The sequence below is a fragment of the Palaemon carinicauda genome, chromosome 23, assembly GCF_036898095.1.
Source record: "Palaemon carinicauda isolate YSFRI2023 chromosome 23, ASM3689809v2, whole genome shotgun sequence".
NCBI classification, from domain to species: domain Eukaryota; kingdom Metazoa; phylum Arthropoda; class Malacostraca; order Decapoda; family Palaemonidae; genus Palaemon; species Palaemon carinicauda.
The window spans coordinates 9,496,899-9,516,898 of record NC_090747.1 but is presented as its reverse complement, the minus strand read 5'-3'; the positions used below and the strand labels follow the sequence as shown (position 1 = coordinate 9,516,898).

The 20,000-nt window shown below is 34.4% G+C and overlaps 1 protein-coding gene across 1 annotated transcript in view; it reads left to right on the top strand.

The window, feature by feature from the left end:
- The first annotated feature begins 13,718 nt into the window (after nt 1-13,718).
- The window catches only part of LOC137617416 (piggyBac transposable element-derived protein 4-like), a 20,944-nt gene continuing 14,662 nt past the window's right edge, over nt 13,719-20,000 (top strand). Inside the window, exon 1 of the mRNA XM_068347445.1 lies at nt 13,719-13,786. Within this exon, the coding sequence (XP_068203546.1) occupies nt 13,719-13,786 (68 nt within the window). The remainder of the gene's footprint in view (nt 13,787-20,000) is intronic.

The following is a 20,000-nucleotide window of genomic DNA, read 5'->3' as shown; positions in this document are numbered from 1 at the left end:
TAAATATATATATATATATAATTATATATAGATATATATATCTATATATATATATATATATATATATATATATATATATATATATATATATATATATATATATATATATATATATGCATACTCACACACACGCATATATATATATATATATATATATATATATATATATATATATATATATATATAAATGAGAGAGAGAGAGAGAGAGAGAGAGAGAGAGAGAGAGAGAGAGAGAGAGAGAGAGAGAGATGCCAACGCTTGTATGCTCAAACTAGTCAGCATGAGATTAAGATGTATGCCTTAACTTGAAGGCATACATATAGATATATATATATATATATATATATATATATATATATATATATATATATATATATATATATATATATATATACATATATATCCTAGTGCCTAACCTTACCTGTGCGGGCTAGATGCTAAAGTTAAACTATGGATATTTAAGTTTGTTGAGGTAAAATACCATTCAATCTGCTGGAATTTGTAACAAGAGTCAAATGACAATATGGTCATCGAGGAAGAAAGACTTTGCATAATGCATTTGAGTTCCATTAAAGTTCTTCACAGAATAACTCCCAGTGTCCTTCCCAATATATCGTTGCAGCATAATCACCATTAACGTTCTTCTCCCAAAGCCATCTACTGTTTTTAAATTTTCATTTCCTTCTTGAAAATTACTTCCATACGGAAATCCACATCGTTATTTTATCGTGTATTCCCCTGTTTAAGAAACTATAATCATTTAAAGTAATAATATTATTTTTATCATAGTCATATTTATTGTTATTATTATTATTATTATTATTATTATTATTATTATTATTATTATTATTATTATTATTATTATTATTATTATTATTATTATTAATTGGAGTCGAAGTTGCCCCCGCCATCTAAAAAGTAGAATACACAATGGAGATAAAAGTCTCGCACTTAATTTAAATTCAATATTTGATTATAAAGATTATAACGTCGACAGATGTGATATATTGAAAATGCAAATACTTAATAGGTAAAGAGAAGGACTTAGTCAAACTTATACTTATGAAACTAATTGATATCCTTCAAAATTTTACATTCATTGTCAACGGAAAATAATCAGTGGTAGTAAACACGAGGTTGATTAGGAAAAGTCGAACATTTGATATTAAATCGATGTATATTTTTTTTTTTTGGGGGGGGGGGGGGGAGATCTGCATACACGCGAGTGTCTGAACTATTGGCAATTTGGAATGGAGACCTGGGAAGACAATTAATGATTCCTCCTACAAACTTTTACAACTCAGGTTCTATGTCGAATACATTCATCTATCATATGCATAATAAAAATAATAATTATCATTCTTTTCAGAGTTTTGATATTCTATTGATTTCAACTTTTCTAATGATATATTTCCAGGTAAAACTAGGTTCAGGCATATTCTATATCAATTACCCCAACAATACATACAAAATAAAGTTTGGATCTAGATTGATGCAAGTTGTTATGTTATTGCTATACCAAAGGGCAATTTTACAATATCAAAATGACAACGGAATATCCGATCTTACGCAGTATTTACACAGTATTTTTCTGTGTCAGTATTAATTGAATCAAGAATTTGATGTATTGTTTCATCTATTTTGTTCACTAGTTCTTAGCACCAAGACATGAACTTTCTATTACCTCTGTACTGCAAAAAATATGTCCATTTCATAGTGGAGTGATTTCTTGTACACCATGTGCTTGGCAACTGATAATTTCGGGGGAAATGAAGCTCTACTTGCATAGTAAATTAATGCTTTCTACTGAAGGATTAGAATTTTTTTTATTTGCATAAAAAATTGAAATATATATGATAATGTATGAAAAAGGTTGCCAAAAATTGCTGATTTTTTCCTATAGCAATATCAGGCAAGACGAACTCAAACAAATGTGTGAGATATTTTCATATCTTATATATATATATATATATATATATATATATATATATATATATATATATATATATATATATATATATATATATATATATATATATATATATATATATATATATATATATAATTGATATACAGTTATAGGATATATTTCTATATTGAATATCAATGTGCAAGAGATATCTTTTTAAGAAATATAAGAAGTATTTGTAAAATAGCCAAATATTTTACTTTAAGTGGTTAGTGTTAACATACTGTTGGTATCATTATAAGTGTTTGTTTCATTATAAAGGTAATTCCCTGTATTCTACCTTGAATGGATAAAATCAGTGCGCACTAACAATATACTATCTAAAGTTAATTAGATTAGAAATATTTGGATACATTTATCATTAATATTAAACTAAAAAATCTTTCTACTTATATTTTTCTGATTCCTCCCCTTAAAAACAAAATACTCAAACAAAATTGAAGTAGTATTTGGATGATTTCCTCTGCAGGTGTCTATGAGAGAGAGAGAGAGAGAGAGAGAGAGAGAGAGAGAGAGAGAGAGAGAGAGAGAGAGAGAGAGAGAATGAAAAGGGATGAGATTAGTATGAGTTGATAATAGACGAGCAACAAAATAAGTGGACCTAAAAAAGTTTCAATTGCAGCTGAAAAGAAATATGGGATATAATTGAATTGTTTGTTAAAGGCGATGCCGGAGAAAATGAAAATCTTAATGAGACAGATATACTTAACGGCATTGAAGTGTGGATTTAGAAGTTTTTGAAAAGGAGGGCGTTCAGCTGATGATATAGGCTGTAAGAATTAGTTACGTAGAAAGTAGTAATTCTATGGATGGCTTCATTAATAAGCATATTTTGAATTCTAGAGTTTCCGGAATAACGAGAAAAGGGGTTGGGGGGGGGGGGGGGGGGTTGCGGTGTTGCTAAGAGACCTACTTGCATAAGGCTTGATACATGTTAGGAGAGAGTTATTACAAACTTATATATCCCACCTTTTAATACTTTCTTATTGATACTTCTATTACCTATTATTTGGAAGAACTGATTAGTTATTAAATTAATGAACTATATTCAGTTATTAAAAGAAAGGATATATGATTTAAAAACCCTTGGAATCAGTAATCTCTTTATAGTAAGAAACGTTACTAGGAAAAGGAGGAGAACGATTAGTGGGATTTTCAGGATATGGTCTTCATCCTATAGTTTTGTAACACCACAAAAGCTTTTCTAGGAATTATCTGGATTCCTACTTTGAGGGAGATCTTCTCCTCCCGTTTTACCATTTGAAGGACAAGGATAAACTGACTGCATCAGCCATATATATATATATATATATATATATATATATATATATATATATATATATATATATATATATATATATATATATATATATATATATATATATATATATATATATATATCTATATAAAACACTGTTTAGAACAATGTAATTTTAATTGGGAATTATCAGTGAAAATATAATTTTCTCACCCGTATTTCAGTAAAATACAGGCTACTGTAGTTTTACCATACTTTTATTAATATCTTTTACGGATTGGTGACCATAATATCCCTCCTTTACGTCAATATATCCATTTTTGAAACTGTAAGAGTCCTCTAGTAAATGTTGCCAGGCATTTAGCAGAATTTATTTATACGTTCTATTTGTAATTGAACATGAACTTGATGTCCTGACTCCTCCCTCTTCATACCTCCATAAAATAGTATTAAACTGATTGGAATCTGGACCACTTACTAATATGTTGATTTTAAGAACAACATTTGTTTTTATTCGTTGCAAGAATTAATCGAATTCTGACGGGTGCCTGGGATTTATTGGTAGGAACGCTTCTTTTAATTCTCCTTCGCCCTTCCCCTTCGGCTATTTCACTTTGTTTTACTTCTCTTTGATTTTTTCTTATAAAGAACTTATATGATAACATCATGATCTTTTTCACTCAATGTCACTTTCCATTTAATATATCCTTCTTTTCTTTTTTAGATTACCATTCTTCATTTCACAAGGATTATGATGAAAAATAAAAATTGTAAGTTCTAAGAAAGATAATCGTCACTGTTTTTCTTTCCATCCATTTCTCTTTCCAGAAACGCACATACATACACACTTACCGTACATATATAAGCTTACAAACCGGAAATAATCGTGTTTTTCTTTTGTCTTGTGAACAAAGTATTTAAAGCGATATTAAGATAACATGCTCTTCTACATTTAATGTCATCTATATGTGACAAAAAAAAAACGTGACAAATATATTTTGTAAGAGAATATCGATGCACTCAGCAAAAATAGAAATACTGATCTGTATTGCCTTTTATTTTGATTTTCCTTATATACTGTGAATGTTTCAAGAAGATAATAGAAACCCCATATTTATCCACATTTATTGGCATTTATATACAACACAAATGTCTAAAATATAAACATTTTTAAACGAACATCTAAGCACTAGGCCCGACTGTTTTACCTTCAATTTGGGACTTTATGAAAAATAATTTTGCATCTATATTTAATGGCCGTTATATGCAATAAAAAAGTTCCTAAAATATTTTTAAGAGATTATCGATGCACTCAGCATGGATGCCATTACTGAGTGACTAGAGAAATTATAACCGGACGGTTTCAAAACAAGCATTATGTAACACCACAATAATGGATAGGTGCAGCATCATGGACGTCGAAAACGATGCTTATTAAAATTCAGGCGTGCATTCCATGAGTTACATTACTTTTCTTTTTACATATATTCATAGAAGTAGAATAGTCTACACGAAGGTTACCCTAAAGGTAAAATCCCTTCAATTCCATTAATTCCGTTAATAATTTATGAATGATTGAAGCCTAATAATATGAGGAATATAAACTTTACCATCAAAAGACTTTATGGATAAGTAAAGTACATATATTGATACAGAATGTACAATAACCTGCAAAAATATCGCTACCTTGTTTAAATAATTTTGCTCAAATTGTTGTCAACTAATTTTCTTTATTTTATCGTTCACATTCTACTTTTTCTCTTCTGAATATTTTTAAATGATATACACGATCATTTCAATTTCTTCTCACAATAAAAATCATTGTTATATTTGCATAAGTCAAAGAAAACGAGAAACAACATGAAACATTATGAAAGGTTTTGTTCGGTAAGGCACGTAAATAAATTAGATTCTATTTTGAAGAGCCGAGAGTAGGATGTGACTCAAAGGCGAGATGAAAGCAACTGAGTACTTTATTATAAATACATGAATAATACAGCATCTGCTTGACAGATCTCATCTGACCTATTTGAACTCTGATTGTTTTTAGGTTCACTCGGCAATATTATAAGTATTGCTACAATCAGCAAAATTATCACAACATTTTACCTATACATTAAGCATCGACATAAAAACACATTGTTATCATCAAGTTTATTTAAAACACGTTAAAAGGAGAAATGAGGTGTGTTCCAACAACAACAGCTAAGGAAATAAAAAAAAATATCTATTCAACTCGAGGAATATTACATATGCAGTGGTAAGGAGGAACAGTTGAAAACTACCTCTTCAGGCATCACATGTATGTGTGGCTGATGATGTTCAGACCATGCCCCATTAATGATGCTTTGTATCCCAAATGTGTTAGATTTAAGTATCTTTACTCTAGTTTGTGTTTCCTAGGCTGTAATTATTTCAAATACACATGATTGGTCACGAATACTTTTACCAGTATGTTTTTGAGCCGACCATTATACTTTGAGCTGTGTTTTTCATTAGCTATTTTCAAAATCCTTTCATTGGTGTTCATTAATCTCCTCAATAGATTTAATGAATATGCATGGTATTGCTCAGTTGAATAATTTGGATATTGTTGCGAATTGATAAGGACCGTATATGTTAACGCAGGATATGCTGCCCACTAATTAAAAAGAAAAGCGTGTCCCTGAGCGAAGCATTATATGCAATGTTCAAAGCTAGCTCAGCTGTAAGAAGGATGGCGTGCAAATGAAGGGAGTCCCCGGCCACTAGGTAATGTAAAATTCGCACTACTTCCCTATTATCTGATTCCACTAAGCCATTTGCTGAAGGGCTATATGTGATCACTGAAAAGTGTTAAATTTTCATCAAGTCCGTGACCGATTTCACCACCTTATTTATAAACTCTAGAACATTATCACTTCTCAAATTTTTCTGGCAACCCCACCTGGTAATGAAAGAGCATAGCACCTGGGCTAATGAATTTGCTAATTTATCCAACATTGCGTAAGTATGAGTGTACCGAGTAAATTCTTCCAAAAGTACACACAAACACACACACACACACACACACACATATATATATATATATATATATATATATATATATATATATATATATATATATATATATATATATATATATATATATATATATATATATACATATATATATATATATATATATATATATATATATATATATATATATATATATATATATATATATATATGCTGTGTTAAACCAGTAGGAAATGGTCCTACCACATCAATATGCCCTTTATAAAATTTAATAGGTATCACAGGCTACATTCTTGCTTCCGTTACAGTGTTTTTTATGTTCTTTGAAACAGTTACAAGCATGACAACCTTTTATGTAATTCTCTCTAGATTTTTTTTCATTCCTAACCAATAGTAGGATTCACGAGCTTTCCTATCAATTCCTAAATATCCTGCATATGGACTTGCATGTACAGTGGTGATGGTTTGATTAATTAAAGATTGAGGATGAACTACCCGTGCAAAAAATTCCCCTCCCCTTTTTTCGTAAGCACGTTATAAGATATGATTTTTCATAAAAAAAATTTTCATGAGGCAGATTCAGAAATGACGGATAACTCTTCAATTCGCCTTTAATCACTGCTCATACTCTTTTCATCCATTCCTCTTTTTTCTGTACCTCTCGGACTTCTTTTATATCTCAACCTCCCAAGTCAATCCAACGTGTATCATCAGGTCATTAATTCTGGACATCCCTGGTCATGTCCTCGGCCACCCACATATATTCACCTTCGCCGCTCATATCTCTCTCTCTCTCTCTCTCTCTCTCTCTCTCTCTCTCTCTCTCTCTCTCCGCCGCCGTATTCTGAACGCTCATCGGAGGAATTCACACCCCCGTTCTCTATTTTCTATAGGTTGATGGGGGTTTCCAATAATTTGGTTACGTTTTTCGTTCCTCTTTTGTGCCCCAGTTGTTACTCCTATTACTGCACCTCTGGAAAGAGTACCAGCTACCTTGTTAGCTTTACCTTCGATGTGGTGGAAACCCTTTATATTAAATTCTGACAGTCTCTCAATCCATCTCGGTTGTCGAGAGGTCAAATCATTTTTATGATACAAATCACGTAAGGGGCGATGATCACTTTGCAACTCAATCGACTGACCTAATAAAAAGAACCGATGCCTCTCTAGAACCCAAAGAATAGCCAAAGCCTCTCAATCGAATGTACTATAATTTTTGTCTGCCCCTTTTAATGTCAGGGAACATAAACAAATGGGTCGCTCTCTGACTTTATCATCTCATTGAGAAACTACGCCACTAATAACTAGTCTACCTGCATCTGTTGTTACTAAAAACGGGCGATCAAATCTAGGATATGCGAGTGATTCATCGCTAGTTAAGGTAGTTTTAAAATGGTTAAAGGCCCCTTCTTCTTCCACTGCCCAATTTATTACATTTGTTTCTTTAAAGCCTCTAAGGGTCTTACTATATCTCCAAAACCTCTTATGAATTTACGTTAATACCCTGCGAGCCCAATGAACCCAGCTACTTCCTTAGAATTACCTGGCCTGGGGAAATCTCTAATAGCCGCTACTTTACTGGGGCAGGGTTGGATACCTTCTGGGGTTATTTTGTGACCTAATAATTCGACCTGTTTACAGAAAAATTAGCACTTTGACAAATTTATTTTCATACCATTACGTTGCAATGCTTCTAAAACTTTACGAATACTATTATTATGTTTTTCGGCCGTTTTCCCTGTAATTATGATATCATCTGCATAAACAAGAACATTAAGGCCAATTAAGGGAGACAAAAGTGTCGTCATTACTCCAGATATATGACTTAGAAAATTTTTAACACCAAAGGGAAAAAAATTAAACTAAAATAATTGATCGTTAGGTATAAATGCCATTTTACATTTACTGTCATCCTGAATGAGTATTTGATAGTATCCAGATTTTAAATCAACAGTTGTGAAATATTTACTATTCCGTACCTTCGCAAGTAATTCTTCGATCAAGGCAATGGAAATGCATTATTCTTAGTGACTGCATTCAACTTACTATAATCAACATACAATCTTACCGAGCCATCCTTTTTCCTAACAGATACAATTGGAGAAGCCTAGGGAGATTCACTCTCCTCGATTATCCCTTGGTCCCTTAATTTATTAATTTCTCTTTCTATCTCTCACTGGAAATGAATGGGTACCTTATACGGCCTTGACCTAATCGGCTCAGCCTGCCCAGTTTCAATGCTAAAGGGAAATCAATCAATCCTCCCAGATGGCTAATCTGCAATTGCAATTACATCGGAATAATTATTGACAATCTCAATACCTATTGGTTGATAGTCTGATGGACATAGTTTTCGTGCTGGCAAAATCAAATTCTGGGTGCGGTCATCAGTACTGGCTGGGGTTTTTGCTCCCAACATCCCATTATAAGCAATTTCACAAAACTTTAACTCACACACAGAATCACTTCCTGACAAAACTCCTTTAATTGACAAATTAACTATCGTTATCTCAGCTCTGTTCTCTTTTATTTCCGATAAGCCCTATGAAATCAAATGGGCCCAGTTTTCATGAGGTTCCTTCCGGAAGACGGTGACAAAGGGTCACTGATATGCTCGTAAGTGTCAGGGGAGACAACACTTCTCCTCTCTCCTCTCTGGTGGATATACAAGGGGCCTCACACTAAGGGACCTGGGTGAACCCAAACATAGAATAAGGCAATAAGGCAATAAGGCAGGTAGAGCTGTTACCTTACTTAAATGTCTCTCCGAGCCCGCACAAGCACTTACTCTCTCATGACTTTCTATCGGCAAAATATACCCTCCTGCTTTTACTGTTATTGTATCTTTTCCCCCAAAAATGCATATTTGATTACATGAAGTAAAATCTATTCCTAAGATAGCCTTAATTCTTGAAATTCCCAAGATGGGCAAGACAAAAAAAAGTCATGTATAAACTTCACAGACATCACCTTAAAGTTGATGATCGTTGTATGCTTCATGCGTAGTTTTTTCCTCCTGGCATGTCGAGGACGATGGATGCCGCTGACTATAGTGGATTTGAGGAGAATCTTTTTTCAATCAATGAAACGCACGCTCCTGTTTCGATCAGCTCTCGAATGTATTTATCTGGCAGGTCAATCCTAACTGCTAACATTCCTAGCCGGCCATTACGTGATATGGGGCATGGGGCAATGACCTCAGCTGCAATGCTGCTGCTCCCTAATGCTGAAGGGATGAGGTCGGGGGTACCGATGGAGGTCCCAGTGCCTGCTCCAACTCCATCGTTGATGGATGCGCTGCCTCGGCTACTGCTTATGATATCATGCGGTGGGCATCAAATCTCTCGTCTCCCCCTTCATCTGTTTACTTTTCCTCAGATGTTGGGTGGGGAGAGGTGTACGTGTGCCATATCCCGCCCACCCTGGGTGTTTTTTGCTGAGCACTCTCGAGATAGATGACTGTAGGCCTGACAAGTGTAACAGCGGGGGGATCCTCGGGTGGGGCACTCCACTCGTTGGTGCTCCTCTCCCCCACACTACCAGCATATTCTAACCCGCTTTTGGGGTTGATGAGTGCCTCTCATGGCTGCCAACTTCTCGGAATCGGGCCCGTTATTCTCAATCATTTTTTCTTCTGACAAACTGTCTAAAATGTTTTGTATCGCCCTTACTGCGTCTGCTAACGAGCATTTGTCATCGAACAAATAGCCACATAAATACGGGTTTACTATTCTGAGAATATGTTAACGGGCAATTGCTTTTTTATCACCTGGGGGATTGACACTCCAGGTAGCAAAAGAATTGCAATCCTGAAAAATGCTAGTTACAAAACTGAGAACGGATTCAACCTCCCAATTATGGGGTTTGCAATTTTCTTTTATGTCCCCCTTTCTCGCATCAGGTAAGGCATACTTCTCAATCAAACGTCATTTTATTTAAGTATAACTTAATAAACTCTCTTGTGGCCAATACATTACTTATATTTCAGGAGCATCTTTCAGCAATCTGATTACTTGAATACCTTTTTTTCTTTTCAACCACCCATATCTGGCTACTTCAAAGTCTCTCAAAATCACTTCAATCGATTGGAACCCTTCGTTAGACAGGTGATCATGAAAAGACCTAACACTTGCCTGGTTTTGTGGCTACTTCTGAACTATGATTTGCGTATCTTCACTCGGGTGTGCATGTGTACTTTCACTTGTGTGCGTTTGAACATCATTTATGTACGTCTGATATGCTGTGCTTGCGCGCCGCTCCTCTTCTCAGTCAACCAAGATTCTGTTCATTAGCAGTTGTAAGTTATCTAGCTTATTTTCCAATTTTTGGTTTCAAAATTCCAGCCCATATTCTTCATCGGGAACTCCATATCCCACTGCTACTTCGTTCTCATCTCCTGCAGCAGCGGCGTCTGCTATGTTAGTCCTTGTGTATCTAGGCATCTTGAACTTTTATTTTACCGGCTCAATGAATAACTTCACTCACAGCATACACAAACAGACGTATTTTTACACCTGACACCAATATGTCCCGTGTGGACGGATAATGAGACATCGGAACATGGGTTTCCTTCACTTTATTACAAAAAGGTTAGTAAGTACACTATACTGTACACAGCTATCACTCTCTTAGGTATGGAAGCCTTATCTACTTGAGCGCGCAATGGCAACTAAACTCCCCCTGCTATAAAAAGGCAATCTTGCAACAACAACATGCTGAGCTATAGGTTTTTGTGGAATTCTCATAATTATAGAGTTAATTTACCTTGACGTACAACAAATATTTTTATATAAGAATTGTACTTATTTCATCGTTGCCAGCACAATTCCACACATACCCTTCACCACTCAGTCCAGCACCTCATATTGCATCAATACGACAATACATTTCCAAGAATCATAGAAGGGTCACAGAGGCTCAAGTGTTCCAAGCAGATCGTATGGTCAAACATAGCAGGATCGACTTAAAGGCCAGGGAAATAGGGGTCAGTGTCACTGTGAGGGGATACTAAAGAAGCGAATCACTGGGATTGAAAGCAACTTGTGCCCCCAGCGATTCTTGAGTGTTGATGAAATCCAGCAAGAATGGCAAAACTCTCTTTGTTAGGCACTGAAGACAAGCTCCTCTGGTGGCAAAGGACACAAACAGCGCAGTTTTGCAAGTTCAGGTTAAAAAAAGTGCAGTATCAACAGCTGACAATGCTATAAAGCTAAGCTGAGATGTAACAGTCGTTGTCCTAGTAATCTTTCTTTTTGCAATGAACAGGGAGCAATTTGTAAAGCTCTGTAGAAAATAATTTCCGTATCAGTATTAAGCTATACAATGGTTTAGTTTAGTAAACAGTCCTTGAAGGAATTGCAATAGAATTACTTGATTGTGTAAATTGTGAAGTAGATAAAATGTTCATATATCAATATTGTACTCTATAATGTTCTAGTTAAGGAGATATGCCTTAGAAGCATTGCATATCTCAATTTTGTATTACTAAATTGCATTACAAGAGTTGCTATATATATATATATATATATATATATATATATATATATATATATATATATATATATATATATATATATATATATATATATATATATATATATATATATATATATGCAAACTGTGCAACCAAAATTTTTGCGAAATGACTAAAATTTCGTAATATTTGAGGAAATGACTGGTTTTAAAGCCCAGGGATTTTGTGAAATGCCTGGTTCAAGAGTTGTCTATTTGCAGTTCTATTTTACATGCTTAGTGTACTTTAGTGCCAACAGTTCTGTCCCATCATATCTCTTGAAACCATTTATTTTTTCATCTTTGATGAAATATACAATTAGACAAGACAACACAGCGCATGACTCAATTAGATTTTCACAACTTAGAAATGTAGTGAAATACTGTGATGATTAATTTCTAGCAACTCTCGTAATGGAATATAGTAATACAAAATCGAGCCATGCAATGCTTCCAAGACATATATCCTTAACTAGAACATTATAGAGTACAATACTGATATATGCACATTTTTACACAATCAAGTAATTTTATGGCAATTCCTTCAAGGACTGTTTACTAAACTAAACCATTTTATAGCACAATACTGGTACAGAAAGTATTTTCTACAGAGCTTTACAAGTTCCTCCCTATTCATTTCAAAAAGAAAGATTGCTAGGACAACGGCTGTTATCTCTCAGCTTAGTTTTATAGCATTGACAGCTGTTGATACTGCACTTTTTTTAACCTGAACTTATGCAGCTGCACTGTCGGTGTTCTTTGCCACCAGAGATGCTTGTCTTCAGAGCCTAACGAAGAGATATTTTCCATTCTTGCTGGATTTCATCAACAATAAAAAATCGTTGGGGGCACAAGTTGGTTTCAATCCCAGTGATTCGCTTCTTTAGTATCCTCTCACAGTGACACTGACCCCTATTTCCCTGGCCTTTAAGTCGATCCTGCTATGTTTGACCATACGTTGTGCTTGGAACCCTTGAGCCTTGCTGACCCTTGTGTGATCCTTGGGAATTTTTTGTCGTCTTGATGCAATATGAGGTGCTGGACTGAGTGGTGGAGGGCATGTGTGGAATTATGCTAGCAGCGATGAAATAAGTACAAGGGTTGGTGGGTCCGGGTATCAAGGACCTGGGGTGGCTGGCTGAAGATGGGGACTGGCTCATCAAGGGCTTGAGGTGGCTTGCCTTAGATGGGGACTGGCTCATCAAGGATCTGTGGTGGCTGGGTGAAGACGATGCCTGTCTTAGAGGCCTGACTGGTTCATCAGTAGGATCAGTAGTACGGTGGGCTCCTATTGCTGCAAGAAGATCATCTCCTGTCTCTAAGCAGTGAAGGACCTCCCGAGACAAGCTAGTGAAAGTGAGTCCAACCTTTGGATCCACTCCAAGCAAAACAGCATATGGGGTACTCTTGATCTCTGATTGGTGTGATGATTTCTTCTGATTCTGAAATAATTTAAGGTCTAGGGACCAATCCCAGGTGTTGTTGTAAGACAGCCAAGCAGCAAGAATACCATTGACGTCTGTTTTCACCCGTTACACTGAGCTTTGACTCTGTGGGTGCCAGGGCTTTACATGCACAAGGCAGAGACTGGGCCAGAGATCCTTTAATTCTTGAACCACCCGGGGAGTGAAATCAAATCCATTGTCTGATTGAAGGATGCATGGAGCACCAATCAATGAGATATCCAAAAGCTGAAAAGCAGCCTCAGCTACTCTCTTAGATGTGAGGGGGTGCATGATGACCAACTTAGTCAAATGACACTGACACACCATGATCCACTTGTACTGGACTCATGGAAATTATTTGGCAGCGATAATTGAAATATTCAGTAATTATGGGGCTAACCACAACTCCATTTCTCTTGAGTCATTTAGTCTTTTCTTGGCTGGTAATGCAGTAGGACTTGAACAGGTCGACAGCTTCCCTTTTGATATTTGCATACTTTAGACTCAGTTGGTTGAACATGTGATCTCTTCCGCTATGGCATGTAGTAATATGAGCCTGTTGGATGATGGCAAACATGTCCTCAATACGAACATGGTAGCAAGGTCAGTCCTCTGGAGATGAACGTGCCTTGATCAGTTTCTTTTCATCCCTACACTGGAGAACCTCATACATGGATAGATGAAAGAAATAATATAAATATATACTATGAATATAATATATGAATATAAGAATATATAAAAAATCATTAAGATAAGAAATGTGTTATCATTATTGTTTTTTTTTTTTATCAATCGAGTCATTGCAAATTGCTTAATATATTTAAAAATCTTGTCCTTCTATTTTTGTTTCACAAATTTTATCTTTTATGCGTAAAAAGAGAAATTTGAAATACTATTTCTGATTATATATCAAAATTGTTTTCTTCAATCATTTCACTTGGGCTTTTCATGAAAGGACTAGTCCTTTTGCTTATGAAATACGTAGGCATTTTATGAAATGAGAAAGATTTAAATAAGAAAATATTCTAAGTATGATGCTAATTTTAGTTAAATCTCAACTCCAGATCGTTCCAAACAATAATTTAAAACTGCTTATATTGGTCAGGGAAGGTTTATCCTAAAAGACAATCTTCCACTCTCCAATTGTTGAATTATGTAGAATCCTTAGGCAACAAGTATTTTTGACTTTTATAACACTTTTAAAAAACTTTATTCCTAAATTTAATTTCAAAGTCATTTACTATTTTGAAGTGTATCAATATACAATATTGGAAAAAAGTTTTAATTTACTAGTAAATGAAACAGTACTATAAGATCACTTCCGCATCCAAAGTCAGGAAACACACATTCCCAATTACATCACTGGTGATTAGTGATTTCATCAAAATTAGTGAATTACCTGTTCACATAGTTAGAAATAAAATCAGAGGCCATTCAAACAAAACTGTAATAACTTCCCGGGTAGTTAAATTCAAATTGAAAACTTGTGCGCGAAACAATTCTGGCTACACATTATATGAAAATCAAATGAAAGAGAATTATATGAAAATATTCAACATATATACAGAAATAAAGACTAATTATAATATAAAGATTCAAAACGAACTTTCATTGAATAAGAATCCGTGCTAACACCCATATATACTTAACAATCACATACACGGGTTGTTTACAAACAAATATCTGAATTACAGTTTTCACATTTTTTTAGTAATTTTGCAAAGTGCCTTGTTACACAGTTTACATGTAGCACACACACACACACACACACACACATATATATATATATATATATATATATATATATATATATATATATATATATATATATATATATATATATATATATATATATATCAACACAACATCATGCTCAAATAGAAATAAATTTCTACCTCATACTTGGGATCGAACCCAAGCCCCTTCTAATGGAAGGCCAGGTCACTTCCAACCATGGCCTCTCGGGGTATGGTTGGAAGCACCCTGGCCTTTCATTAAAAGGGGCTAGGGTTCAATCCCAGGTATTAGGTATATATATATATATATATATATATATATATATATATATATATATATATATGAAATAGTTCCAACGGTGTCACGCAAAGCACATTCGCAACATGTAATAGCTGACCACTCCCTATGACCGACCCCTAGTGAAATAGGCTCAACTGCTCTTGGGGTTGTTATAGCTTTTCTGCCCTGTTAGAGTTCTGGCCAACTAAAAATCCCAGTTGCTGTTTCTTGGTAATACTCAGTAGTACCTAAGAGTCTGGGTGTTCTTGGATATCCGGAAATACCAGTACAGTGATAATTCCGTTGTCAATCTTGGCGAGAAAACAGGCTTCTGTCTTGTGGTACTCAGTTGAGAGTTACAGCACGTTAGGGACTGTCCAAAGATGAGGGGACATACAGGTGCTTTGACAACACTTATAGGAGAATGGGGAAAGAATAGATGGGGGAGTACTCTTGGTTTAAGCGAATGAAGCTACAGGTGGGTAGTTATCTGTTATCTGGTGACATTGACAATCCTTTAACAATTCTGTTATAGATGCCTCCTAAGTTAAGTACAAATTATTGTTGTTAGTCTCTTATCTCTTAGTTTTCATACACAATAGTGTTATCATGTATTATTTGCTTGTGCACCGAACAATTTGGTTTACATTCTAAATTAATTAGACCCTTTTCTCTATACTACAGTTGTCTTTCCCGATGTTTTAATAAATAACCCATGTAATCTCTCAAATATCAATAATCTTAACTATCTTAAAATTAAATTGGCTTTTACTTAGGTCAGATCAATTCTATATAAAGCATTCTTTTGCCATTATTATTTTGTGCAACTTATGTGACCCGTCGTGTAAATATGCAACATGTTAAAAATTTCCCAAAAATGATAATAAAGATTCATTTTTATTTATTTCACCGACGTAATTACGATGACAACTATCTGGTACAGAAATTTTATGAAGACCCCGCTCGTTTTAAATGAATCTCAATAAACCCGAGCAAACACAATATAACCATCATTCAGGCAAATTGAAGATTTTGAGCTACACAACATACCTAGATAATGCTAAAATGGAGTTAAATCATTGATTGAAGGGTGAGATTACAGATTTAGAAAGGATTAGAGTTCCTCCTAAAATCGATATGTGATGCACTTCATTCCCATAAAGGAACCAAAACATCTTTACATCGTGGAATGTTGAGCACACAGTGGCATGATAAATAATAAATCAAATTATTTTATTAAAAAAATAGTATGGTAAATCATATCACTTTAACTCATGAATAATTCCAAGTCATAGCCAAATTTAGAAAAAGAAATTAAAAATATTTTGGGTTTTTGATAAGTAGCTGTTTTATAATTGATAAAAGTTGTGGTAATATTGCGTTTATTGACCAGCAAAGAAAAAAAATAAATGTCTTATTTGATCATGTTGTGAGAAAATTAGACAGAAACTTATAATTTAGTAAGACTTGCAACTTCATTCTCCTAGGTTTCCAGTAATAACTTGCAATATTATGTAGATTGTACTCTTATCTAGCCTTAAGATCAAAATATTGGGTCCCATAATTTGTAATATACCAAGGAGTAATAATTATTTCTTCTGTTAAATGTTTATCCTTTAGTTAATTAAATGTAAATACAATTTCTGTGGAAATCGTGTTTACTAAAAAGCTTGTAACCAAATAAATTAACGATATTTAGCTAAGGACAATCATGTATATTAAACAGTTACATGAAGGAGATATTGTAGTTGTTTAATTTTCTTGTATTTGACTCTGAACCCTGCTTCATTATCACAGGTTAACTGCTACCCCTCTATCTTGCTAATGAATCCCCTTTTTATCCATATCTTTGATTAATGGTCCCATATACACGATGGTCGTCGTAACAATGATATATAACTAATTTCTTAAATCTCACAGAAATTCCTAAGTGAAATATGTGGCGTAAATTATCTTCTTTCCCAAATTCAAGAGATATTCATTAGATAGAAGAACTGTTAACATGTGAGTTTCCTTCAGTAAGCTTTCACTTCTAAAGACGCCAGACCCTGTTAAACAGTCGATCAATCAATTACGCACTCAATGGTTCTAATGTCTGTCACTCTTTATTTGTATGTAATGATATAAAATATTTGTATAACTAAAGCAACACACTTTAAGAGATCGTGAAATATTACTGTGTTTATCTGGTTTTCATTTGCAACATACGATGTTTAAAAAAAAAGAAAAAAAGAAAAAAAAATATTACGAAAAATAAGCAAAGTAGGTTTGGTTGATCCAAGATTTTTCTTTTTTTATTCATAAATGGACTTAGCCTTTCACCTTCGCCGAATTAATACAGTATTTTGCCACTTTTTACTTGCAATGAAACTGCTTTATAATCTCTTTAATTTTTCTATCTAGTACATGTCGTCATGCAGCAAAATGTAGTTCTCCGAGGTTTTCAAAAATAAACTGTAAACTTACTTTTTGAACTATTTAGGACATAAGGAACTCAAAAAAAAAGATGTTTCCCCTTTTTCTTAATGCTACCATGAGTCAAATCCAAGATGGCCGAGAAGGGTTGTGAAATTATAACCAACTCGTCCTATCTACCTTACTAAATGTAATATTCTACATTTGTTTGTCTTTTGTGAATTCAAAATTCTATTATGAAGTAAATTTGGAAATCATTTGAATAAACAGATGTGAAGAAAATTTAAAATAGCGTCCAATATAGCTGCTCACTCCACCAAATACTATATATTTCTCTATTTTTTAGTACAACTATCTAATTTTTTCACTTCAGTTGGTACAGAGCAGGTTTATGAATATGTTAATACTAACCAATATCTGTGATAACAACAATCTCCAACTTTTAGCTAAAATACTCTCTAAGTAAATCAGAACTTTGGGTGGTGATAACTGATGGGCGAGGTGAGTGCAACTAACTGTATTTCATTGAATCATGATTTTATATGCAATCTATTCCAAGCAAAAACGTTAAACAGGGGGCTATCAGTGCGTGACGAGAGGGATATATGAGAGAAAAAAAAAACGTTAAAAAGACTTGCATGAAAAATAGGGCGTCTTGCTCTAGAGAAGCGCACTGTAGGCGGATCATCTTGCAGGAGATAAGCAGGTTTAAGGTGATTAATGAAGACCCAGTCTTCTTTGCCACGAATGTGGTAGGTTGGCAAGGGCACCAACCACTTGTTGAGATACTACCACTAGAGAGTTATGGGGTACTTTGACTAGCCAGACAGTATTACATTGGATCCTTCTCTCTGGTTACGGTTCATTTTCCCATTTGCCTACACATACACCTAATAGTCTGGCCTATTCCTTACACATTCTCCTCTGTCCTCATGCACTTGACAACACTGAGATTACCAAACAATTCTTTTTTCACCTATAGGGCTAACTACTGCACTGTATTTGTTCATTGGTTACTTTCCTCTTGGTAAAGGTAGAAGATACTCTAACAATGGTAAGCAGCTCTTCTAGGAGAAGGACACTCCAAAATCAAACCATTGTTCTCTAGTCTTAGGTAGTCCCAGAGTTTCTGTACCATGGTCTTCCACTGTCTTGGGTTAGAGTTTTCTTGCTTGAGGGTACATTTTGGCACACTATTCTATCTAATTTCTCTTCCTCTTGTTTTGGTAAAGGTTTTTTTATGTTTATATCGGACATATTATTTTTTAATGTTACTGTTCCTGAAATATTTTCTTTTCCCTTGTTTCCTTTTCTTACTGGGCTATTTTCACTGTTGGAGCACCTGGACTGATAGCATTCTGGTTTTCCAACCAGGGTTGTAGCTTAGCAAGTAATAATACTAATGATAATGTAGTATGTTGGCCAGGGCACCAGCCACCCATTTAGATACTATGAATAGAGAGTTATTGGATCCTTTGAAGGCCAGACAGTACTTCATTGAACCCCTTTCGCTGGTTACGGCTATTTTTTTTTATTTACCTACACATACACCAAATAGTCTGGCCTGTTCTTTTTATTTTCCTCTGACCTCTTACACTTGATAACACAGAAATTACACAAAAAAAAATTCTTTGCTCGAGGGATCAACTACTGCAATGTAACTGTTCAGTGACTAATTTCCTCTTGTTAAGGGTAGATGAGACTCTTTAGCTATGGTAAGCAGTTCTTTTAGGAGAACACTCCAAAATCAAACCATTGTTCTCTAGTCTTGGGTAGTGCCATAGCCTCTGTACCATGGTCTTCAACTGTTTTGGGTTAGAGTTCTTGCTTTAAAATACGCAATTCTATCTTGGCTCTCTTCTGGTTTTCATGAAATTTTCATAATTTATATATGATAGATCTAATTTAATATTGTTAATGATCTTCAAATATTTTATATTGATTATAACTTCTCTTGTAATTTATCTATTGCCTTGTTTTATTTCCTCACTGGGCTATTTTTCCCGTATTGGAGCCCTTATAGGACTTATAGTATCATGCTTTTCAAACTAGAGTTGTAGCATTTATAATAGTAATAGGACTTCCAAATTAGGTGACAATAGTTGCATACAGGACTACAGTACATTTCTTAGTAACAAGGACACAGAGCTACAATTAACTCTTTACACCAAAAGTAATTGAAAATTGCAGGATTTCTTTGATCACACACGCACACACACAAAGTTGTCATATCTTTTATTTTTTCTATGATACAGACTCCCAGCACCTAGGAAGAAGCAGATACCTTATTTAACTCTGTGTTACAGCAATAAATCAGTCTGGAAATATCCCACATAGCTACTGCTCCGGTACATATTGATTCATGCCTTATAAAGAATTCTGCATC